Genomic DNA, 27267 nt, shown 5'->3' on the forward strand with positions numbered 1-27267 from the left:
TCTTGGTCAGGCCTCTCGTGGAGATACCGCGTTCAGTTTTGGCACCAAACATCAGTAACGATATACTAGCCTGATAGGATAGTGAATATTCACTAAGATATTACTGGGGCTTAAAGAATTAAATTATGAAGGCACATTGCATAAATTTGCTTAGTATTCCCTTGAGTTTAAGTGTGGCCTGATTGGGCTGCTTAAAGTAACAATTAAGAGATTCAATAGAATAGATACAGAGAAGCTATTCCTTCTGAGCAGGAATTCAGAACAAGGGAGCACAAGCTTAAAATTAGAGCCAGGCTATTCAGGACTAAAATCAGGAAACACTATTTCAATAAAAGTTAGCAGCAATCTGGAATTCTCTCACCATGAAAGGATATGGTTGCTGCGTCAATTGAAATATATCAAGATGGAGAGTACACTTTTAAAAAAATTAGGTAAGGGCACCAAGGTGTTCAAAGCAAAGAGGGATAAATAGAGTTGAGGTATAGATCAGCCATGGACTACTTGAATGGCTGATCAGGCTTGAGGCACGAAACAGCCTACTCTTGTTCTTAAGTTCATGTTTAATAAGCTCATTGCAAGTATTTTACTTTTGCTCTAACACAAATTTGATGCACCTGTTGCTTTAAAGAAGTCCTCTCCAATGGGACAATTTGTAGTTTTCCCTATTTTCCCATTTTAACAACAGCACACCAAAATTACTGCTCCTTGTTTTGACTGAAGCTTCTAGAAGAGCAAAGTAATGTATTCCCACCTGGTTACTTGTCAGAGTTCTTTAGTAAATGGGTCAATTCATTTACAGTACCTTCTTTAGTATTCAGGGATGCCTTTTTCACTGTGATGGTTTTAATAACGATAATTTAAATTATACCATTTTGTTAGGGGGAAAGAGAGTAGGTGGAAAATCCAAAAACATAACTACGGGTGGTATTTAATTGAGGCAACAGGGGTTTCGTCCGTCAGCTGGAGAGCTGGTGGGAGCCCCATGTCACCTCCTCTAGGGAAGGCCTATCAAATTAAGTAACAAACTGGCACCTAAGTGACCAATGGCAGGCCTTTCCCAGGATTAAGGACCCCAGAGATGGAAATCCCCCCCCCGATTGCTGGCAGCACAAGTGGGAGTAGTGGCAGCTGCCAGGAACTCAGGCAGAGGCTGAGGATCGCTGAAGGACCCAGGATGCAGGTGAGTGGAAGGCGGGGTTGTGGAGGTGGGGGTTGCAGGAGGGGGCAGCAGGGACAGAGGGGTGACTCTAAGCAGATGCCCCGCTTCCCAATGCCTGGTCCCTCGATCAGGCACCGAGTGCCTTTGAACAAGGGACCCCACTAGCAGCCTTGAAAGAACCTCAACAGGGTTTTCTTTTCAGGTTTCCCATGTGATGAATGCCCCGCCTACAGCTGCTTTAATATCTGTAGCGGCAGAATGAGGTCCTTAAAGTGTGGTTATGTGAAAGATAAACCTTTATTAAAAGGGCACACAATTAACTTACTTTCTTTGGATAACCTCCTGCTAGCAAATAATTTGCTGAAACTGGCAAAATCATGGAAATGCTCATGTAATCATTCAACTTGTAAACATTCACTTAGTGTTTGATTCTCCTGAACCAAGTTGAGCCAACACACATTAATATAAGTTTACAGTCACCAACAGATTGGTTTATTGAGTTTAGTAAAAGAATTTATGGAACTGGTTAAACAAACCACCTCGATCAATCTCTCCTTAAAGTAAACACACACAACACTAAGAATCAAATGGAAATCAGCATCAGAAAAAATATAAATACATCATTATGATCTTTATAACACACACCTTCCCCCAAGGTAAAAGCAGATAAAAAAATGTGGAGATAAAAACAAAAAAACTGCGGATGCTGGAAATCCAAAACAAAAACAATTACCTGGAAAAACTCAGCAGGTCTGGCAGCATCAGCAGAGAAGAAAACAGTTGACGTTTCGAGTCCTCATGACCCTTCGACAGAACTTGAGTTCGAGTCCAAGAAAGAGTTGAAATATAAGCTGGTTTAAGGTGTGTGGGGAGGGGGGAGAGAGAGAGAGAGAGAGAAGTGGAGGGGGTTGGTGTGGTTGTAGGGACAAACAAGCAGTGATAGAAGCAGATCATCAAAAGATGTCACAAACAACAGAACAAAAGAACACATAGGTGTTAAAGTTGGTGATATTATCTAAACGAATGTGCTAATTAAGAATGGATGGTAGGGCACTTAAGGTATAGCTCTAGTGGGGGTGGGGAGAGCGTAAAAGATTTTAAAATATTTAAAAATAATGGAAATAGGTGGGAAAAGAAAAATCTATATAATTTATTGGAAAAAAACAAAAGGAAGGGGGAAACAGAAAGGGGGTGGGGATGGAGGAGGGAGGTCAAGACCTAAAGTTGTTGAATTCAATATTCAGTCCAGAAGGCTGTAAAGTGCCTAGTCGGAAGATGAGGTGTTGTTCCTCCAGTTTACGTTGGGCTTCACTGGAACAATGCAGCAAGCCAAGGACAGACATGTGGGCAAGAGAGCAGGGTGGAGTGTTAAAATGGCAAGCGACAGGGAGGTTTGGGTCATTCTTGCGGAGAGACCGCAGGTGTTTTGCAAAGCGGTCGCCCAGTTTACGTTTGGTCTCTCCAATGTAGAGGAGACTGCATTGGGAGCAATGAATGCAGTAGACTAAGTTGGGGGAAATGCAAGTGAAATGCTGCTTCACTTGAAAGGAGTGTTTGGGCCCTTGGACGGTGAGGAGAGAGGAAGAGGCAGGTGTTGCATCTTTTGCGTGGGCATGGGGTGGTGCCATAGGAGGGAGTTGAGGAGTAGGGGGTGATGGACGAGTGGACTGGGTGTCCCGGAGGGAGTGATCCCTACGGAATGCCGATAGGGGGGGTGAAGGGAAGATGTGTTTGGTGGTGGCATCATGCTGGAGTTGGCGGAAATGGCGGAGGATGATCCTTTGAATGCGGAGGCTGGTGGGGTGATAAGTGAGGACAAGGGGGACCCTATCATGTTTCTGGGAGGGAGGGAGAAGGCGTGAGGGCGGATGCGCGGGAGATGGGCCGGACACGGTTGAGGGCCCTGTCAACGACCGTGGGTGGAAAACCTCGGCTAAGGAAGAAGGAGGACATGTCAGAGGAACTGTTTTTGAAGGTAGCATCATCGGAACAGATGCGACGGAGGCGAAGGAACTGAGAGAATGGGATGGAGTCCTTACAGGAAGCGGGATGTGAGGAGCTGTAGTCGAGGTAGCTGTGGGAATCGGTGGGTTTGTAATGGATATTGGTGGACAGTCTATCACCAGAGATTGAGACAGAGAGGTCAAGGAAGGGAAGGGAAGTGTCAGAGATGGACCACGTGAAAATGATGCAGGGGTGGAGATTGGAAGCAAAATGAATAAATTTTTCCAAGTCCCGACGAGAGCATGAAGCGGCACCGAAGTAATCATCGATGTACCGGAGAAAGAGTTGTGGAAGGGGGCCGGAGTAGGACTGGAACAAGGAATGTTCCACATACCCCATAAAGAGACAGGCATAACTGGGGCCCATGCGGGTATGTGGAACATTCCTTGTTCCAGTCCTACTCCGGCCCCCTTCCACAACTATTTCTCCGGTACATCGATGATTACTTCGGTGCTGCTTCATGCTCTCATCAGGACTTGGAAAAATTTATTCATTTTGCTTCCAATCTCCACCCCTCCATCATTTTCACGTGGTCCATCTCTGACACTTCCCTTCCCTTCCTTGATCTCTCTGTCTCAATCTCTGGTGATAGACTGTCCACCAATATCCATTACAAACCCACCGATTCCCACAGCTACCTCGACTACAGCTCCTCACATCCCGCTTCCTGTAAGGACTCCATCCCATTCTCTCAGTTCCTTCGCCTCCGTCGCATCTGTTCTGATGATGCTACCTTCAAAAACAGTTCCTCTGACATGTCCTCCTTCTTCCTTAACCGAGGTTTTCCACCCACGGTCGTTGACAGGGCCCTCAACCGTGTCCGGCCCATCTCCCGCGCATCCGCCCTCACGCCTTCTCCTCCCTCCCAGAAACATGATAGGGTCCCCCTTGTCCTCATTTATCACCCCACCAGCCTCTGCATTCAAAGGATCATCCTCCGCCATTTCCGCCAACTCCAGCATGATGCCACCACCAAACACATCTTCCCTTCACCCCCCCCCATCGGCATTCCGTAGGGATCGCTCCCTCCGGGACACCCTGGTCCACTCCTCCATCACCCCCTACTCCTCAACTCCCTCCTATGGCACCTCCCCATGCCCACGCAAAAGATGCAACACCTGCCCCTTCACTTCCTCTCTCCTCACCGTCCAAGGGCTCAAACACTCCTTTCAAGTGAAGCAGCATTTCACTTGCATTTCCCCCAACTTAGTCTATTGCATTCGTTGCTCCCAATGTGGTCTCCTCTACATTGGAGAGACCAAACGTAAACTGGGCGACCGCTTTGCAGAACACCTGCGAACTCTCCGCAAGAATGACCCAAACCTCCCTGTCGCTTGCCATTTTAACACTCCACCCTGCTCTCTTGCCCACATGTCTGTCCTTGGCTTGCTGCATTGTTCCAGTGAAGCCCAATGCAAACTGGAGGAACAACACCTCATCTTCCGACTAGGCACTTTACAGCCTTCTGGACTGAATATTGAATTCAACAACTTTAGGTCTTGACCTCCCTCCTCCATCCCCACCCCCTTTCTGTTTCCCCTTTCCTTTTGTTTTTTCCCAATAAATTATATAGATTTTTCTTTTCCCACCTATTTCCATTATTTTTAAATATTTTAAAATCTTTTATGCTCTCCCCACCCCCACTAGAGCTATACCTTAAGTGCCCTACCATCCATTCTTAATTAGCACATTCGTTTAGATAATATCACCAACTTTAACACCTATGTGTTTTTTTGTCCTGTTGTTTGTGACATCTTCTGATGATCTGCTTCTATCACTGCTTTTGCCTACAACCACACCACCCCCCTCCACTTCTCTCTCTCTCTCTCTCTCTCCCTCCCCGCCCCACACACACACACACACACACACACACACACACACACACACACACACACACACACACACACACACACACACACACACACACACACACACACACACCTTAAACCAGCTTATATTTCAACTCTTTCTTGGACTCGAACTCAAGTTCTGTCGAAGGGTCATGAGGACTCGAAACGTCAACTCTTTTCTTCTCCGCCGATGCTGCCAGACCTGCTGAATTCTTCCAGGTAATTCTGTTTTTGTTTTAAAAAAATGTGGAATCTGGAGCTAAAGCAGAATAACCTAATCACATGCAAAAGCCCAAACAGTGAGCTTTACAGCAATTACTGGAAATCTATGCAACTGTTCTATGGGCACGAATCTTTACAAGGAGCAATTATGGGGATTTCAAAGGCCTGAAAAACTGCAAAACAAATTCGCTCAACAAAAGTCACTGATGATTCAACACTTTGGGGATGGGCAACAAATGTTTGCCCAGCCAGCAACTCCTTCTCCTTGAAAAAATGTGCACCTCCCAATAAAGTGTTAATTTAGGGAAAGCTTCTGACTCAAATGAAAGTGGAATCCTCCTTGACTCTCCTCACCTTCTCTCTCTGCCAATGGTCACCATACAAAAATGAGAGCGATCATCTAACACTTGAAAGGACATAATTATCGTCGCTACTGCATTCTGGCTCAAATCAAAGCTTACAATGAATATCCTAACATCAGCACTTTAGTCGCAAATGGATTCAATATTTGATGAAATTTAAGCTAACAGCTTCTTTAAATATTTAGAGCTCCAATCCCCAACCTAGCTCATGCCAAAACTTTGACTAAATATTCCATCAGATATTTATAAACACACTCAGGCTTACGTAGAAAGATCACACAGTCTTCCAGCATCGCTGCATTGGTATAATTAATAGACATGTGGCAAGGAAATTCAGAACCTTATAATCATTAAACCAAGGACGCTGTCACAATAAGGGGACAGAAAGGACTAAAAGGCCCTATCTAGTCTTAGACATACGGGGGCTACTCCATCCGCCTGGAGGCAATGCAACATGCATTCAAGGTTTCTACTTCTGAGGGCTGCTTGAATTTTAATGTTAGAAGGCTGTTAGCAGGAGCATCATCTTTCTAGTAACAGTATTATGGTCTAAATAAATAGGACTATTATTAAAGACTGTGATTTGAAGCCCTAGTATGTTGTATTATACTTAAGAAAAAAGCCAACATGCATCCTAATTTAGCATCGATGCACTATAACTGCAAGCACTTTCACTGTGGTAGCATGTGCTGGCTGATTAAAATGGGTCTACATTCTCTGGAGTTTAGAAAAACGAGAGGTGGTCTCACCGAAACATACAAGATTCTGAAGGGGCTTGACAGGGTAGACAGAGGTTGTTTCCACTGGCTAAGGAATCTAGAACACAGGGGTACATTCTCAGGGTAAGGAGTTTAGGACTAAAATGAGGAGAAATTTCTTCACTCAAAGGGTTGTGAATCTTTGGAATTCTCTATGCCAGAGGGTTGTGCTCCAATGTTGACTACATTTAAGGCTGAGAAGAGACATTTTTGGCCTCTCAGGGGATCAAGGGGTATGAGGAACAGGAGGGAGAGTGGAGTTGAAGCCTAAGATCAGCTATGATCATATTGAATGGCGGAGCAGACTTGATGGGCTGTAATGTCTATTGCTCTTATCTCTTGTATAGCAGACTAATACACTGCAGGGCAATTGGTCATTGTTTTATAAATTGGCAGGCAAGGGTTTGTTTTATTGCACACTGTCAGCTATGTGAGGATCTTTAGCTATCCATAAATTTCCTTTCAGTCCAAGGTCAAAATATCACCATTCCATAATCTGTTGGGAGCATAGGGCTAAAGGTGTAAATCAAATATTATACATATAAAATATACACATCACATACAAATATATTATATACACATGCATACACACTTGCATACCACTGACTGGATGAGCTTACTCTCATTTGGCAATATTTCCCTCTACAGTCAAGAAATGGTGTTAATTTATACATGCGTTGGCTCCTCTCACACGTTACCTGAAAGCAAAGCCTGTAGCGGTGTTTGACTCTTCCAATAAAGATTTGAAGCTATAACTAAACCCATAATCACCAAAGAAAAGCAGCTAACAACAGGCAAAAAAGCACAAACAAGTGCAGAAGGCAAACCCTTATTAAATCCCTAACGGACATTATTGGTCTTACCCAGAGCTGATTAGAAACACAGATGTCATCAGTAACCTCTCCTTTGTCCTACAGGTTGAGACAAAAGGGAAAGATGGCAAAAATGGTTGAGCAGGCTGTTCATCGAAAACTTATTATATGAAATCAAACAAATCTTTTACACAAAATATATGATTGAGTTAAGGTGTAGACCAAACAGGTGGCCTCCTGCATACTCATCTACCTGTGAGAGATGGCTCACTAAAGGCTACTGGAAAACCCTCATCATACAGCAAACCTTAAATAAAACGTATCCCACCACAACTTACAGATGTGTTTGGTGAAGCAGAACTTGTAAAGTGATTACTTAGAGTTGTCAACATGACTCATTTTTATAATTTTTAATTTCAGGTCATACATCAACCTTGTTAATATCGACTACCCAGTCTATGCCATATTGACTTGCAATAATACTAAAGATGATAATGCAATTTTTTACTAAACTTCTCTACCATATCTCACCTCTCCCCTTCCTCAGGGGATGACTCATGTGAAAATGGACGTGCAGGTATCCAACTACTAAATGTGTAGAAACATTTCATTTACATACCCTGATATCTCCTCTTAGTGATTCATCATATCTGCTCATCTTTTTCCCTTCCCACTTTTGCCATTATGGGGTGAACTTGTGAATTCCCACCTGAGGACCAAGAACTCACCAGTGACATTAAAAAGATGACTGTGCCCCAAACCAGGACTTCGACATCCAAAATAATTGCAAATATGAATTATATCCGGTAGCTATTTTTTTCTCCATTGCTATGTAATCTTGCAAAGGAACACAAAATGTAGCTCTGCACTCAGTTAAAACTACAGAACCTGACTTATCTGAATTGTAACAATTCAAATTTATATTCTTCTTCTTTGCAATTTTACTGCTCTCATCTTTCCTTTACATCATACACTAAAATACCATTGTGAGAAAGCTACCAACAACTGTATTAAATGCAAAGCTGAGGTAGCAACATGATACCTCCTTCAGCTGCTTTCAAACCTCAGGTAAAATGCCAAAATGATGCCAGATCAATTGCTATAATATTACATAGCTATGAAGCAGAAAGCATTTTGCACTAATGGAAGTTATGCAATACATCGCTCTATACAACTTTGAAATTTAACTTAAGGGAAGCACATTTCTCCATCTCAGCTCCCAAGGTAGAAGACTGGATTATTTTTTTCACATTGAACCATTTATCAGAAGTTCATGTAATCTTTACTTAGTTCAAAAAATGAGGCTATTGATGGGTAAAGGAAGAATCTAAATTAAGCCTTCAATTGGATTTTTATACTTTTGAGCTCAGAAAAGGGTTATGCACATTATAAAGTATTTATTTTCAGCAGATAATCTTGTTGAAATTAAGGCACAACGGACACCAAATTGGATAGCTCCTGAAAAAGGGTGTGGGGACCTTGATGCGTGATTAACCTGCATCCATTAATTGCAATGCAGGCAGCATGTTAACTTTGTATTTCTTGCTCATTTCCCTGATCTGTGTGCCCAGCCAGCACTAATTGCACCGTTCGTTGGCTGGACACATCAGCAGACACAATATCGAGAGTACTTAGCAGCATTTTTAAATCTAGCCTACCCTACTTAAAGCTGCCCTGCATCTTTTACCAGGAGGTGAATTGTGGCTGGAGCAAGTGCTTGGAGTCAAGGCTGAAGAGAATCTGAACTGGAAGAGAATGAGAAATGGCATAATAGTGGAAAGAGTGCACCCAAATATTCTTGGATGACACACTGGAGCTCTTGATGGAGGAGGTGGAAAGGGGGAGAGATGTTCTGTATCTGCAGTGGGGGTGACAGGAGGGGTAAAGGAGGCCCTCCAGACACAAGGTCAAAAGGTAGTGGGAGCAGATAGCCATGGAGGTCAATGTCAGGTGTCAAGCCCCGAGGACCTGGATGCAGAGCTGCAAGAAATTTAATGATCTCACAAGAGTGGTCGAGGTCAATGAATGCATCTTCAAATGTCATATCCTATAATTGTACCACTAGCCTGAGACAATGCTCAAATCACCACACCCCCATAAATAACCTACCAGGGATTTCTACAAGGGCTTATACCTAACATTCATATGCTTCACCTCACCCTGGCACACTTAGCACTGCTGCAAGCCTCACATCCACATCTGACAGGTTACACCCACTGCCAGCTATTCTACCATGACAGCAACATCACTTAATCAGACTGTACCCTACTTAATGACACAGGGACAGGCCAGAAACCATTGAAGATGACGAGATCTGCATATCTAATCCTCCTTTCCTCATCCCACAGTCTTGTCTGATTTACAAATTGTATATGATGTGAGCATCTACCTTTCACTATGCTCCCTCCTCACCTTATCCATTACCCTTGTGCCTTTTTCCTTTCAAGAGCTACAATGCAGTCAAATGGAGGCGAAACACCATGTGGAGAGTGACGATAAAGATGCAGCAATATCACTTGATTTCACACTTGCAGCCACCCAATCAGGTAATGACACTGAGAGTATCTTAAGAGGATAGACCAGAGGTGGGATGTACATGTGGTGAGACACCAGGGCAGATTAGGCAGCCAGGGCAGGGAACAAGAATAACTCTGGTGCTTGCTGGAGGGTGATGAGGACTTCAATGTGAGGCAGCCTGTTAAACACAGTGCTAGGTGCTTGGGGAGCCTGCCAGAAAGCTTGAGGTCAATGTCAGGGAGCGTGATGAAGTCCAACATAAACTCGGAACAGGGCTTTGCTCAGACCTGGAAGCCCAACTCAGGAACTGTTGGTGAATGGGGGACTGGGGTTGCAATAACTGGTATTGCACTCATATGAATTCTTCAGGGAAAAGCCAGTCAGAATGAGGTTGTCTAAGTTGTTATCTCTCTTCCTCTTCCTCATGCTCCTGTTCTTCAGCTGCTTGCATAGCTTGTGAAAAGGGCTATGCCTCAAGTTGTGCAGTATGTAGCAGACCACGACAAATCTTAACGTTTGTTCTGCTGAGTACTGCAGGATCCTCCAGAATGACCCAGACAGCGAAGATATTACTTCAGTACGCCAAAGGTTAACCTAATCACATTTTGTGTGGCAGTATGGCTTTCATTGTCTGCATGCTGTGCATGTGTACATAGGCTGCATGATTCATTGCCTATGGTCACACACCAGCTAGATGATGAAGGAACAGATTGCTTTCGGTTTCAGTACAGGGCAGATTTGACAAGCAGCGTCCACAAAGCAATTTTTCTGCAGTCAGTGACATCCTGCACCATGGGTAAGTCTACAAACCTTGTGAAGCCGCAGGCCCTCTCTCTAGCAAGAGAATCAAATGTAATTAGCTCTCTTTGACTAGACAGTAACCTCCCTTAAACAACAGCAAACAGCAGCATGGCATCAAGGAGCTCGAGCAAAGCTGAAGTCAATGGGAATCAAGGGGAAAACTCTCAGGATAGTGTCTTCGACCCAACTATCTTCAGCTGCTTCATCAATGACCTTCCTTCCACTGTAAGGTCAGAAATGGGGATATTCGCTAATGATTACACAACGTTCAACACCGTTAGTGACTCCTCAAACACTGAAGCAGTCCATGTCCAAATGCAGCAAGACCTGGACAATATTCAGGCTTGGGCTGACAAGTGGCAATTTACATTAGTGCCACACAAGTTCCAGGTAATGACCATCTCCAACAAGAGAGAATCTAACCATCGCCCCATGACATTAAATGGCATTACCATCATGGAATCTCCCACTATCAACATCCTTGGGGTTACCATTGACCAGAAACTGAACTGGACTAGCCATATAAATACTGTGGTTACAAGAGCAGGTAAGAGGCTAGGAATTCTGTGGTGAGTAACTCACCTTCTGACTCTCCAAACCCTGTCCATCTACAAGGCACAAGGCAGGAGTGTGTTGGGATATTCCCCACTTGCTTGAATGAGTGCAGCTCCAACAACACTCAAAAAGCTTGACACCGTCCAGGACAAGGCAGCCTACTTGATTGGCACCCCATCCTTCTACCACCAACAGTGGCAGCAGTGTGTACCATCTACAAGGTGCACTGCAGAAACTCATCAAGGCTCCTCAGACAGCACCTTCCAAACCCATCACCACCATCTAGAAGCACAAGGGCAGCAAGCACATCGTAACACCATCACCCAAAAGTTCCCCTCCAAGCCACTACCTGACTTGGAAATATATCACCGTTCCTTCACCATCGCTGGGTCAAATCCTGGAACTCCCTCCCTAACAGCACTATGGGTGTACCTACACCACAGGAACTACAGCAGTTCAAGAAGGCAGCTCATCGCCACCTTCTCAAGGGCAAGTAGGGGTGGACAATAAATGCTGGCCTAGCCAGCGACACCCACATCCTGTAAAATGAATTTAAAAAACTATGAGATGCATATGAGATGCAGAAGCCAGAGCATAAAAGAGGTCATTGCCAGGATCAACTTCACAACCATTGCCAATGTGGTCCTTGCCTCGGTCTCAAGTTGCACTAGGGGATGCAGCAGATTTCAGTGAGCATGTCCTGACTGAAGTGAAGACATCACACACATTTTTCCATAGACATTCAGGTAGGAAAACTTCACTGAATACCCTGGATGGACATGACGTCCTACTGAGAGCCCTTCTCCCTCTTCCAGCTGCTTGTCCTGCTCTGCTTGGCCTCTACTCATTCTCCCAGACATGCTTCATTCCAAGGAAAATGCCTACTAGTGTGTGCATGTCTGGGAACAATGCATATCTGATTTGTACAGAAGCCTTGAAGTCAGCAAAAAGTCTTTCAGCACTTGCCACACACTCCCTGTAGACTTTTGCAACTTCAAATAACTACAGAAAGCACCAAAAATTTGTAGAATCAAAGCACCAACCAGAAGAAATCAACCAGCAACTAACCTGTAATTTGTTGATCCCTTTAAAGAGCGCTGGTGCGAGGTGCTTCCTGATGCTGAACGTGTGTTTGGCTCTGCAAGGTTAAGAGAGGGCATTGTCTGGAGTGTTGAGTTCCAAAATGGCATCACTGGCATCAAATTAGTATTGCACATTCTGCATACTTCTGATGAACATTCACCATGCACGCACGAATGCTTGCACCAATATGGGGTCTGGCACAATTCACCCCACAGGTGTGCATGCATGATATGGATGCCATTTGGAACTTTAAAGGCTATCACAGTGCCCAAAAATGAGGTGTTAACAAGCCCAATTTCTCACCCTATACAGGTCTGTTCAATAAATGGCTTACGCACTTTACAGTTGAACATCTATTACCGAACTCCAACTCCTGGAATAAAATTGCCATTTCAATGTCAGCCATGGCTCAGTTGACAGTACTCTCAACTCAGAGTCAGAAAGCTGTGGGGTCAGGTCCCATTCTAGATACTTGAGCACAAAAGTCCAGGCTGACATTCCAGCACAGTATTGAGGAGGATAATAAGAGCAAGGAGATTAAGGTAATTAATATCAGCAGAGAAAACGTACTGGAGAAATTCAAGGGACAAAAATTTGACAAATCCCTTGGACCCGAAGGCCTAAATCCTAGGGTTTTAAAGCGATAACTGCAGAGATAGTAGATACGCTGGCTATGATTTTCCAAAATTCCCTAGACGTTGGAACAGCCCCAGCAGTTGGAAGTTAGCAAATGTAACACCACTTTTCAAGAAAGGAGGCAGAGAGGAAACAGGAAATTACAGACCAGTTAGATTCCCAATGACTGATGTCAGTTTAAGTGTTGGGTTCTATTATTAAGGAAGTCCAAATAATGCACTTCAAAATGCATGGTATGATTAGAACAGGTCAATATGGTTGCACAAAAGGGAAATTCTAGTTTTTTTTGAGGATTAAAAAAAAAATCATAGTATGATCAGAACAAGTCAATATCCTTTAAAAAGTACCTGAGCACTTGGCATGTCATAACATTCAAGGCTATGGGCTAAGTGCTGGTAAATGGGATTAGGTAGGTAGGTAGGTCAGGTGTTTCTCACGTGTCGGTGTAGACTCGATGGGCCTCTTCTGCACTGTGAGATTCTCATTCTATGGTCTTACAATAGGGAAATTATATTTGACAAATTTATTAGTTTATTTTGAGAATGTAACTAGTAGGACTGATAAAGGGGAACCAGTAGATGTAGTATATTTGGATTTCCAAATGGCATTTGATAAGGTGACACACAAATAGACCCAGGAGACACCATCTCAAAATAAGGGGTAGGCCATTTAAGACTGAGATGAGGAGGAATTTCTTCACTCAAAGGGTGGTGAGTCTTTGGAATTCCCTACCCCAGAGCTCAATCATCGAGTCTGATCAAGACAGAAATTTATAAGATTTCTGGATACCAATGATATAAAGGGATATGGAGATAGTGCAAGAGGTGGATGATCAGCCATGATCAAATTGAATGGGGGCTTGATGGGCCGAATGGCCTACTCCTGTTCCTATGTTCCAAATAGGCAAAGGCTCTTGGAGTTGGGTGTGATATATTAGCATAGGCTGAGGATTGGTTAACAGACAGGAAGCAGAGTAGGGATAAATGGGCACTCTCAAGTTAACAATGTGACTAACTGGTTGCTGCAAGGATCAGTGCTGGGGCCTGGTTATTCACAGTCTCTGTTAATGACTTAGATGAAGAGACAGAGAATACTGGATCTATATTTGCTGAGAATACAAAGCTAGTGGGAATGCAAACTGAGGAGGACACAGAGACTGCAAAGAAAAACAAACAGGTTAAGTGAGTGGGCAACAAAGTGGCAAATGGAGTATAATTTGGGGAAGTGTGTGGTCATTCACTTTGGTTATAAGAATAGATACACAGAATATTTTTTAACGGCATGAAACTTATAAATGTTGATGTTCAGAGAGACCTGGATGTACTTGTACAAAAAAGTTAACATGCAGGTACAGCAAGCAATTAGGAAAGCACATGGCACTTCATTGCAAGGGGATTGGAGTATGAGAATAAAGAAGCCTTGCTACAATTGTATTTGGCTTTGGTGAGCCCACATCTAGAATACTGTGTGCAATTTTGATCTCCATTTTTAAGGAAGGATATACTTATAGTCGTTTGGTGGTGCAGAACATGAGTATTGCTGAAAAAAGAAACATGGGTAAGCTTTTTGTCTTGTGCCATCAGGACACTCGCAAGAATATCAATATAAGGGGGAAAAACATCAATTTATACTGTATGTGAAGTCAGTGCTGATTGTTTGGCAAGTGGTGTTGCCATGGAGAATGCACCACTGATGGTGACTGACAGTTAACTGCCAAGCAGTTTGAAAATTAAACCAGGCAGCTTGACCCTGATTGGTCAAGGCATTGCCTTGCAGGTTGCTGAAATAGGGTGCAACAAAGGTATCCTGCAGGATAATGTCTACCCTGATCAGATAATCTCTCAATTTTATATCACACAAACTCATGAACGGATGTAAGGCCATCGCATTCAGCCCTGAAAAGTGCCCAGTCTACCTTAGATTACCCTGGAAGTCCAGAGTCAATGATGAGTACCCCCCCGGGGCACTCCCTCTCATCTGTATACAGCTGTGCTCCACCTCTCATGGTTTGTCCTGCCAATGGGGCAGGGCATGCCAAGGGATGGTGACTGAGGAGTCTGGGACATTGACTGTAAGGTATGATTTGGTGAGGAAAACTATATCAGGCTATTGCTTGACCAGTCTGTGGGATAGTTCTCCAACTTTGGAAAGTCCCCAGACATTAGTGAGGAGGACTTTGCAGGGTCGACTGGGCAGGGTGCGTCTTTGTAGTTCCTGATGCCTCGGTCAACATACAAACATATGGATTTGGTCCCTCGAGCCTGCTCCGCCATTTAATAAGATCATCACTGCTGAGTTGGGTCTCTTCTTTCCTGTCTAACCTCTACACCCTTTGATTTCCTCACTAGTCAAGAATCTATCTAATTCAGTCTTAAAAATATTCAATGACCCTCCCTCCACTGCTTTCTGGGGAAGAGAATCCCATGGGCTAAAGACCCTCTGACAGGCCCTTTATTTATAAACTGTGTCTCCTAGTTCTAGCCTCTTTCATAAGGGGAAAACATCCATTCAGTGTCCATCCTGTCAAGTCCTCTCAGGATCTTATATGTTTCGATAACAATGGATGACCTGTTTAGTTTTATTCTTATTCAGCTTTTCTGTAGCAGTTTGATAGGCTTATTAGGCCATTTAATGGACAGTTAAGAGTCAACCACATTGGTGTGGGTCTGGGGTCACATGTAGGCCAAACTGGGTAAGGATGGCAGATCTCCTCCCCGACAATCGAGTATTTTCAATGCTATTAATGAGACTGGCATTTTATTTCAGATTTATTAATTGAGTTTAAATTTCCTCAGTTGCTGGTGTAGGTTTTGACCTATTTCTCTGCAGCATTAGAACAGGCTTCTGGATTACCAGCCCAGGAACATTGCCGTGAAGCTACCATCCCCCTGTATGAGAAAAGGCCCCATGAATATAAAGGTCCCATGGCACTATTTTGAATAAGAGCATCAATTATTCCTTGTCCTGGTCAATATTTATCAATAAATATCATAAAAAATGCATTTTATCTGATTATTACTTCTTTGCTATTGGGGATGGGGTGGGAAAGTACCTTTTGGTTGCCATGTTTCATACATTATAATGGTGTTTACACATAAAAAGTATTTCACTGGCTGCAAAGCGCTTTGGGACATCTTAAGATTGTTAAATACAAGTCTTATTTTTAATATTTATGTGCTTTATCCTTTTTACTGTGTCCCTTGCCATTCGATTGTCTACAGCTGTGAAGACCAAGCAATGTGCTGTGCAGACACGTCTATAAATCACATTCCACCCTCAACTTCCAAAGTTTCAAACCAAAAGGGGTGATGATATTGCTGTTTACTCTGTTGGAAACTATTTACACAATGTGTCATCTTGCAAGAAGAGTTACCTTTTTGACGTAAGATTGTTCCATTTCTTGAGATTGGGTACAGCGACTGGCCCTGGTCATTTTGGCATTATCCTGCTTCTTGTTAATTCTGTTCCTCCAGTCCTCTTCTCCACTTCTCTTCAGCAAAGCCATCCTGGAAAAAGGTCCTGGCATAAGTCACACCAGCAAGTTTAAGAAGCGGTCACCACTAGAGGAAATAGATTACACAGCTTGGAAAATGACATACTGAATTTCAGGAGCGCAGGAGACCCAACAGCTCAGAAATTTCACAACTTGTAAATCATAATGTTTCCATAGAAGAATAGGCCAGATATTACATAACCCTTGTATCTGGATGATATGACAAACATGGGAAGTAGTTAAGATCTCTAGCTTAATGCATAAAAACTTGTATCCTGAAGTTTATAAATTATGGCTATGACACTTAAATTGTCCTTTAGCTCTAAAGGTCGGAGAGGGAGGGGGTTTGGGTCAAGACAAAAGGTAGATTGTTACGGCCTCTGCAGGCGGGTAATTAAAATTCTGTGAATGACGTTTCTGCAGCCTACCCTATACTTGCTGCAGTTTTATGACAATTTGAAGCCTAGGGCAGCCCACCCTTAAGTAGCCAATTAATGGGCACAAAGTAATGGTGTTGCAGTGGGAGAAATCCCAAGGAAATTCACCCCAATGGTAATTTGAAGTGTTTATTAGTAACCCAGATTGCAAATCACTGCTAAGATACACCTATTTATTTTATGCATGTTTGGGTGGTTTTTAAACAATGGGAAGACCCCAGTACATTTTTAAAAATTTATTCATGGGATGGGGATGTCACTGGCTAGGCCAGCATTTATTGCCCATCCCTAATTGCCCTTGCAGAGGGCATTTAAGAGTCAACCTCATTGCTGTGGGTCTGGAGTCACATGCAGGCCAGACCAGGTAAGTATGGCAGATTTCCTTCCCTATAGGACATTAGTGAACCAGATGGGTTTTCCAATGACAATCAACGATGGTTTCATGGTCATCATAAGACTTATCTCAATTTTCAATTCCAGATCTTTTTTTATTAAATTCAAATTTCACCATCTGCCATGGTGGGATTCGAACCCTGGTCCCAAGAGCCTGGGTCTCCAGATTATTAGCCCAGTGACAATATCACTATGCCACCGCCTCCCTTTAGTCAGCAGAAATGGTCAGGCACTTACAACTTCCTTGGCTGTCAGTCAGGATTGTTTTCCTTCAATATTAATAGCTAACCTAGAATGGATAGCTACCAAATGAGGTATTTATTCTTTGCCCAGGGTTCTAGGGCTTGATCCAGCTGAAGGTCTCAGTAACTGGAAGTGCAGACGCTTAAGTCATCAATGACAGAATGAAAACAAGGGCCACAGAACTCTCAAGAGACAGAAGGGTGAGTGAGCTCCACCAGCTGGTAACAGGAAGCCAGGAGTGAGGAGTTTCAGTGTGGTTTAGCTTGAAAGTGTGCTGACGACTAGGAAGTCAACAAGAGTACATCTGTCATTTTTCATAAAATGAGATGCATAGAAAACCAATTTCACAATGAAAAGAGTATTCTATTCACTCAGCTATTTTATGTAAAATCAACCAGTTTATTTGTGCATATTCATCCTGCTTTAATAAGAATGCTGATCAGTTCAGCTTTCATAAGGAGAGAATGCACCTGGTGACATGGACGATGTCACACCAGTTGGCATTTGGAGCAAGAATGCTTTGTTATGATTCTTGCTTGATACCATTACTTAAATATACAGTGGGCAGTAGAAGATACAGTCTGGATCATAGCTTCAGCAATTGCAGGACTTGCTCACTAGACCAACAAGTGATACTGATATCCAGAGAATATCTAGCACAAAACCCAAAATTTGCAACAAACCAAAACATTCTTTGAAAAGAATGTTTTAAAATAAGGGCTCGCCCATTAAGGACAGAGTTGAGGATTTTTTATTTTTCTCAGAGGGTTGAGGGACTTTGGAATTCTCTTCCTCAAAGGATAATTGAGGCAGAGTCCTTAAATATCTTTAAGGCAGAAGTAGATTGATTCTTGATAAACAAGGGGGTGAAAGGCTATCGGGGTAGGCAGGAATATGAGGTTAAAATCTGATCAACATTATCTTACTGAATGGCGGAGCAGCCTTGAGGGGCCGAGTGACCTACTCCTGATCCTAATTTGTATATAGTATCTAAACAAAAATTAGCAGGAGATTGATACTTGAAGTTTATGAATACAATTTTTCTGATGCTTTGGCTTGAATCATGTTTTAAAGGCACCATAATAGTAACCTCAACAAATGAGGCAGGTGGACTAGAGTCATCAACTTCTAACTCCTGCTTGCTGTGCGCAGTTGTCATGTTGCATCATGTGGTCCCCATAAGAATGGCATGCAGCCGTACATGCAAAGACTGGTTGCGCACGGCATATTTGTTCCATGCACAGCACATTCCCAATTGCATTCATGCAGCTTAGAGGGAACATTGATCATCAGACTTACTAACATATTCAGGAAGAGAAATTTTCATTTGGTGATACAGAACTTGAGTTTTGCTGAAAAAAGAGACATGTCTTGCACTCATCAGGACAATCGCAAGAATACAAATATGAGGGGGAAAATAACAATTTATACTGTAGGTGAAGAGAGTGCTGATTGGTTGGTCTCTTTTCTCAGCAATACTGAAGAGAAATTTGTTTGCGTAGTGCCGCTATCTGTGCAGCCCATGTTGTGTTCTTCATCATTATCAAAGACTGCTCAAGTGAATTGACGCACATCTACGTAGCGTCACTATGTCAGTTTTTATATCATAACCATTTAATTAGGATATAACATCACTAGAGTTTGTGAACAAACACGAAATACGAGCCTCTTGTTACTTCAATAGTTTTTGTATGGAATTGGTTGAAATCCAAAACAATGGGTCAGGTATTCATTGTTTTTCAAAAACAAGTTAAATTTAGGGTTTGGTGACCTGGATACCAGCCATAAGTAACCTCTTGCTGCTGGATATTAATGTGCTACTTTCAGGTCTTTTACAAAAAATACCCATGCGAAGCATTATGGTGTGCCAAAAGTGTGCCAGCTTGCTTGATTGTTGAGTAATTTGGTGGGGAAAGTTTTTTAAAAACTGAACTTAAAACCAGAAGAAAACGAGTCATGCCTCTTGATTACCAAGGCAGCATGAAGTCCCCACAAAGAAAAATAACAAGGCTGTAAGGCCAATCCTTGTACGGAAAAAAACAATCCTGATCCATAAAATATTCACAGCTGCAAAAGCAGCAGAGGCTCTATTTACTTGAAATTCGAGGCCTGTCAAACTTTCACAATTATATTTTTTCCACCAAAGAGGAGCCAAGGTTTCAAAGCTTGCACCATGACATGAGCAAACAGAAAAATATTTGAGAAAGCAATTTAAATAATAATGGTCCAAATATTGTTGGAGCAGATATCTCGCTGCATGTCCAATTCTCGGTATCACACTTTAGGAAGGATGCAAAGGCATCATAGAGGGTGCAGAAAAGATTTACATGAATGCATCCAGGGATGGGGGACTTCAGTAACATGGAAAGATTGGAGAAGCTGGGCTATTGTCCTTAGACATGAAAAGGTCAAGAGGAGATTTTATAGAAGTGCTCAAAATCATGAGGGATCTAGACAGAATAGATAAGAGAGAAACTGGCGTAAGAGTTGAGAACCAGAAGACATGGATTTAATGTAGTCAGTAAAGAACCAATGACGACGTGGCTTAGGTAGCAAATGGGGAGTGTTATAGAGGCAGATATAATTCGGGCTTTCAAAAGGGGATTGGATAAGCATCTGAAGAGAAAATAATTGAAGGGCTACAAGGGAAAGGGCAGTTCAGTGAGACTAGCTGAGTTGCTCTTGCACAGTGCATACACAGACACAATGGGTTGAGTGGTCTACTTCTGTGCTGTAATCATTCCATGATTTTACATGCTGTTAAGACTTTTTTCTGCGCCATTCAGCTCAAATATAACTTGCACCTTAACTTTCTGGAGACCTGAGCTGATAAAGGATGCTGAAGGCAATAGGGCATCTGGGACCTTCATGAACAGCAGCCTGTCTCCTCATTGATTGAGAAAGAAACAGAGGAACGACAGAGAAGATGGGCAAATTACAGTGGATAAGTTAGAGTCAAATCACGTACAGAAAGATAAATAAGGGGACAGAAAAGAAAATTATGAAAAATAATTAAAAATTTGAAATTTTTTAAGCCTCTAAAAAGAATTTACTACATGTAGAAATGAGATTCGAAAGTTTAAACTGTTCCCTTTCAGGGCCTATGAGATTTACTAGCATTGCATTTCCAGTGTGTTGTTGAAGAGGTAATTATATTGCTAATTATAATCCTCCTGGTCTCTATGGCTCAACTATTCACTGAATAAATTAATTGAACCTCTGAGGAAGTAGATCTTAAAGTTAAGCATAATTATTCCACTTTTTGTGTACATACAAACACAAACACACAGGCACACACACACAAAATATAATTGCTTTTGGAATATAGATCTCAAATTGATTATTCTGTGGCAAAGATGATTCTGTTCAGACCTGTCAGTTTACAGGAATTTTGACACTCAAATGTTCCATTATGTTCATCTTCCAAGCTCAATAACCTGTTTACATTCACTGATCATCAAAAGACAGAATTGTACTTTTAATACAATTCAACCTTGACAGACCAGCTTCTTTTTAGAACCACAAACATGTTAGGGAATAATAATTGCAGGCAATTAAAGTATCTTAGGGAGCGATTAAAATTATTGAAAGATGGGAAGTGGGATTTTTCAGCAATCCTACCTGTTCTGATATGGGTTAGATTGATGTTCAGTAACTACTGCACTTTAACATATGTATATTACAGTGTGATTCAATTGATCCAAATATTAATGTTTTATAAGACATGCGTTTTCAATTTAAAACTAATCAATATATAGCTCCAATCAAAATTAATTTAAGATTCTGATAAGTGCAGAAACTATTTGCGAAGTAACTGAGTGATGAAGAATGCTTACGGACAGAGAAATTTAAGACCCTATTATGGATACGAGAAATCAATTACCAAATATAGTGAACAGATTCAGCAAGCAATCATGAACACTGTACAGTTGGAAGGCTGCCAGGATTTCACAAATGACTTGTATTAGAAAATGGTGCCTGCTCGCATTAACTCAAAAGCAATCTCAGAAAGGTCACATCTAAAATAAATATTTACGAAAGTAATTCAACCTTTTTTCAGTGCTGAACCCTTTGCAGCTTTCAAATCAAAAAAATTCAGCACCAACATCTGCAAAACAGATGCACTCCAAATTTCTATCCTGGATATTAACCACACTGGAAATAAAAGTAATCTAAAAAAATGGCAAATGCTGGAAATCTGAAATGAAAAACAGAAAATATTGGGAATGCACAGTGGATGAGCAGTAGCTTTAAACATTTTGTGCATATACTTTTCATCAAAACTGAAGGCTGAAAGATAAGCAGGTACTTTCTTCCAGGGTTGCAAGAAAAATGGGGAGTGGAGAAAACTAACAGATATGCCAATCACCAAGTAGGGGTTTATTGGTTTAATGACCTACTCAATTTTTTTTATACAGGAGACCAGTGAGATGGAAGCACACAAAATGGACAAAATACTGTATAAATATTAAGGATAAAAGGATGAGATAGAGGCCCACAGAAACAAACTAGTGAGAAAATGGGGGAAGTGAAGAAGGCCCAAAAATTAAAATAGTGAATGCTAACAAAACACAGTGGGCTTGCCAGTACAGAGAAAATACAGACTTGAAGCAGTGGCTCAGAAGCTATGTCAAGAGTACGTTCTGACAGTCTCCACCTCTAAAATAAAGAATATGTTCAGTGTTTGAAAACTTATATTACATGCAGCATATAGATGCATGAAACACTCCTACTGTCAAGATCGTGGCAAAGGTTTTTAATAAAAATTGTTTTCTTATTTTTATTACAGTCTTTAACCTATAGTTATTTCCAGTTAGAGAGAGCATTAAAGGATAGATGCTGAATTTTGGGAAATATTTAATATTCTTGTGAAGCACAATGGATTATTATTGGTGCAATAAAGAAAAATGGTTTGCTATGATTCCTCAATATTAAAATTTCAGAAGATTGTGACAGAAGTAAAATGAACTGTGCAATTAACCTTTCCATTAAAATAAAGAACATCAAGTTCAAGCATAACTTGCTCAATGTAAAGTATTTGAACACAATTACTTTTCAAAATGAGCCTCAACTGCAAAGTTATCTAATAACTCACTGGTACATTACCTCATAGGCAGCAACGCCATCAAGAAACTAGGACAAAGGACAAAATATGAGTATGCATGCACTAGGATACTACATTTAAAATATTTATCAGCATATATAATATTTTCATATTTATGTTTGCATTTAGAGATTAGCAGCATTTTTGAATCCAAGCACTCTGGCCGGACTACACATCTACACTACTTTACCCTTTTAAAACATTGAAATATGAATGCATCATTACCTTTCTTTAATAGACATTGCTTTTCCAGTAGAGAACTCTGGGATCTCTTCACTTATTTCAGTTCTGCCAGTTTTGGTAGAAATTAGCTCCAACTGATCATAAGGCACCTTACTTTCTATTTGTGTGGCTGGCTGCCGATATGAAGTATGTCTGGAGGATGTTACAGCAGAAAGCTGTGATGCAGTTAATGGTGCTGCCGATCCTGCTTTCATTTCAGAAGTATGTTCCATACACTCTACTTAACAAGAACAGGGTAGCATTAGTACGATCATAAATAATATACAAACATGTTTCATATATTTGCCATATTATGGGATTACAGATTATCGACTTGCTTTTAAACTTTGTCTTGCTTCTGGAATGCTTAACTCAAATATGCAACAATAAACAAATATTCCAAAATAATTATAAAAATCAGTAAAACAGACTTCATTTTCACAAAGGGCTGAATTTTACATTGATCAACCAGGTGCGTGCCCAACCAGGTCGGGCGTGAAATCTCACGAGATGACATCGGGCGAGCATCCAGATGTCATCGCGCACTTGCATGATATTCCACTCGGCAGGCACGCGCAAAAGTCAGAAGCATGCCAGCTGACAATTAAGAGGGCAATTAAACCCATTAACAGCACAATTGTCTGTTAGTTTTCGTCACCAGTCCAGCCTTACAGTTAGCAGACGGGCGAATCGGCCAAGCGGCCTTTACATTCTACATGAAACCTCACCCAAGGGTGGGATGAGGTTTCCGTTATGAAATAAAATAAAAATCTGTGGGCAGTTTTCTTATCATCTATATTTTCAGATGCCTGATTGTGATGCTTGGACATTTTTCTTCCACTTATTAAAACTTTATTAGAACATTTCTGGGTCTGCAGCACCCTGAGGCAGTTCGCTGAGCTTTTCACAGTTGGGGGCCAAAAGCGGTTGGCGGCCCATTTTCCGGCAGACCCTGGGCCTGCCGAATGTGCCCGCCCTCCCAGCTAAAAATTCAGGCCCAAGCTTCTCATTGCTTCTCACTTTAATTGCAATACCAAGACAGTTGCTACAAAATGTCACATGTGTAATGTGCAAATGTTTATGTTACTGATTTATAGAAAAATGTTCTTTGCCAGCTCCAGCACAAACTAGGCTTTGTCCAAACAATATGCGTGTGGAGTTTGTCTATTTAATAGGAAGAGACATAATATATCGGTTGCAGCTTCTGTGCGATCACTGGGTCTCCCTCTTGAACATACGGTTCAGCGAGCTATCAGTTGTACACGGACAACTTTGGTTTCAATTGTCTGTTTGTAGTAAATTCACTGCTCACGGCACATTGACATGTTATGTTTGATCTATGAATTTAACGAGGCAGTGAAGATATTTCCATAGAATCATACTAGAATCAACTGATTTGGCAGTAAATTCTTGTGTTTGAGGGGAGGGAATGGAACCACCACCACCCAGTACTCATTAAAGCACTCACATATTAGTATTGTAGTCAGCTGTAGAGTAAATTGCCTTTTTGTATCTACATACGTGCATAAGAAACAGAAGCAGGAGTAAACCATTTGGCATTTTACGCCCGCTCTCCATTCAGTAAGATCACGGTTGGTCTTTGACCTCAACTCTATTATCCTGCTCAATCTGCGTATCCCTTGACACCCTTAGATGCCAAGAATTTACTGATCTCAGCCTTGAATATATTCAATGACTGAACAAGCACAGCCCTCTGAGATAGAGAATTCTAAAGATTCACAATCCTTTGAGAACTTTCTTCTCACCTCAGTTGTAAGTGTCTGACCCCTTATCCTCTCCTGACCCTAGGCTCTCCAGCCAGAAGACCAAGCCTCTCAGCATCGACTTTTCAAGTGCTCTTAGAATCTTAAATGTTTTGGAGAGATCCCCCATCTTCTAAACTCGAGTGTACAGGCCCATTCTACCTAATCTCTCAAATCTACAAGATACCTTAGTGACTCTCAGGACAGCACTGCTAATGCACCAACGTGAACTTTTCCGACTTTTTGCACAAACCATTTATTGTACATTTTTAAAAATTACATTGTGTATTTTGCATGAAGCTGTGGTAAACTTTGATTGCACAATGCTAGTGAGAGGGGAGCTGTGGCAATATTGTGGAAGTCCCACCACAGGGGCTGAAAGTGGTAAGTCACCATGCTTTAGCTGGCTAATGGCGGCCATTGCTGAGGCTGCAGATGCAAGGGGGGGCACCTCAATGGCCAGTGGCCTTAAAAGAAAGGTAAGTGGGGTTTGGGGATGCTAGGGCCTGGCAGGAAGGCCCTGGGAATCAGGGAAATGAGTTTGTGGTTCGTTTTGCTCAAGTGGCGCCATTGCTGCGGGGGCAGCCATTGCTGCCAGAAGGCTCCTCGGTGGCCTGAGTGCCCTTAAAGGAGAGCCCCATCACAGCCCGCTCGGAGGCTGCCAAGTTCACTGGGCTGCCTCTCCATGTGCTGGCAGGGCCCCGGCCCAAGAAAAATACCAGTAGAGGCAGGGAGTGGCTCTTAATTGGCCACTTAAGTAGATCAATTGGGCTTCTGGTGGGCTACCAACCTGCCAGCTATCATGTCGCTGGCAAAATGGAATGATGACAAGATGACATTGGATACTGTCCTGATACCTTCCTTTGCCACTTTGCCAGCCTTCCTGCCTCCCAGCCCATCATCAAAGCACTGGTAAAATTCCAGTTATTGAATCTGCATTGCCAGAAATGCAAGTCAGTGGTCTCAGGAAACCTTCTTGGTCATCCTCTAAGACTGTGACAATGGTAAACCATTTCTCATTGTACTTCTTGTCTGCAGCCCTCCACACAGTTGACTACACTACCTTCTTCAAAAGCCTGTTCACCACTGTCCAGTTGTGATTGCTGTCATCTGATTCAACTTTTATCTATCTAGTTGTAGCCAGAGAATCACCTACAAGGCTTCTTTCCCATGCGCTTAGCTTTGTGCCCTCAAGGACCTATGAACCCTCCTATTTCTCATCTGCATGCTGCCCTTCAGCAGCATCATCCAAAAGCACAGCATCAGCTTTCACATGTCCACTGATAATACCCAGCTCTACTTCACCACCATGTTTCTCAATCCCTCCATTGTCTCTGAATTACCATGCAGATGTCCGAGATCCTGTACTGGATGAGCAGAAATTTCTGTCAACTAAAACCAAGAAATAGAACCACAGAACCATAGAACACTACAGCACAGAAAACAGGCCATTCGGCCCTTCTAGTCTGTGCCAAAATATTATTCCGTTAGTCCCATTGACCTGCACCTAGTCCATAACCCTCCAGACCTCTCCCATCCAGGTACCTATCTAATTTATTCTTAAAACTTAAGAGTGAGCCCGCATTTACCATGTCAGATGGTAGCTCGTTCCACGCTCTCACCACTCTCTGAGTGAAGAAGTTCCCCCTAATGTTCCCCCTAAACCTTTCCCCTTTCATCCTAAAGCCATGCCCTCTCGTGTTTATTTCTCCTAATCTAAGTGGAAAGAGCCTACTCGCATTTACTCTGTCTATACCCCTCATAATTTTGTAAACTTCTATCATATCTCCCCTCATTCTTCTACGCTCCAAGGAATAAAGCCCTAACCTGTTTAATCTTTCCCTGTAACTCAACTCCTTAAGACCCGGCAACATCCTAGTAAATCTTCTCTGCACTCTCTCAATCTTACTGATATCCTTCCTGTAGTTAGGCGACCAGAACTGCACACAATACTCCAAAGTTGGCCTCACCAATGTCTTATACAACCTCACCATAACATCCCAACTCCTATACTCAATACTTTGATTTATGAAGGCCAATATGCCAAAAGCTTTCTTTACAACCTTGTCTACCTGTGATGCCACTTTAAGGGATCTATGTATCTGAACTCCCAGATCCCTTTGTTCCTCCGCACTCCTCAGTGCCCTACCATTTGCTGTGTATGTCCTACCTTGGTTTGACCTTCCAAAATGTAACACCTCACACTTTTCCGCAGTAAATTCCATCTGCCAATTTCTGGCCCATTTTTCCAGTTGGTCCAGATCTCTCTGCAAGCTTTGAAAGCCTTCCTCGCTGTCCACAATGCCTCCAATCTTAGTGTCATCAGCAAACTTGCTGATCCAATTCACCACATTATCATCCAAATCATTGATATAGACAACAAACAACCATGGTCCCAGCACAGATCCCTGAGGCACACCTTTAGTCACAGACCTCCAGTCTGAGAAGCAATCATCCACTACCACTCTCTGTCTTCTCTCACACAGCCAATTTCGAATCCAGTTTACAACCTCTCCAGGGATACCAAGTGTCTGAACCTTCTGAACTAACCTCCCATGTGGGACCTTGTTAAAGGCCTTACTAAAGTCCATGTAGACAACATCCACAGCCTTTCCTTCATCTACTTTCTTGGTAACCTCCTCGAAAAACTCTACAAGGTTCGTTAAACACGACCTACCATGCACAAAACCATGCTGACTATCCTTAATCAGCCCTTGGCTGTCCAAATAATTATATATCCAATCTCTCAGAACATCTTCCAATAACTTACCTACTACTGACATCAGGCTCATTGGCCTGTAATTACCTGGTTTACTTTTGGAGCCTTTTTTAAACAACGGAACAACATAAGCT

The 27267-nt window shown here is 42.2% G+C and overlaps 1 protein-coding gene across 10 annotated transcripts in view; it reads right to left on the minus strand.

Moving 5' to 3' along the window:
- svila (supervillin a) overlaps positions 1–27267 on the minus strand; it is a 317393-nt gene that overhangs the window by 73239 nt on the left and 216887 nt on the right. For 8 of the 10 annotated variants that reach the window (XM_041183456.1, XM_041183461.1, XM_041183460.1 and 5 more), the window contains 4 exons: positions 22655–22889; positions 22432–22458; positions 16133–16265; positions 7219–7266 (listed from right to left, as the gene is read on the minus strand). In XM_041183456.1, coding sequence (XP_041039390.1) covers positions 7219–7266; positions 16133–16265; positions 22432–22458; positions 22655–22889 — 443 coding nt within the window. The remainder of the gene's footprint in view (positions 1–7218; positions 7267–16132; positions 16266–22431; positions 22459–22654; positions 22890–27267) is intronic. The other 2 variants (XM_041183457.1, XM_041183466.1) reach the window with 1 other exon arrangement.

The sequence above is a fragment of the Carcharodon carcharias genome, chromosome 3 (genome assembly GCF_017639515.1).
Source record: "Carcharodon carcharias isolate sCarCar2 chromosome 3, sCarCar2.pri, whole genome shotgun sequence".
In the NCBI taxonomy this organism is placed as follows: domain Eukaryota; kingdom Metazoa; phylum Chordata; class Chondrichthyes; order Lamniformes; family Lamnidae; genus Carcharodon; species Carcharodon carcharias.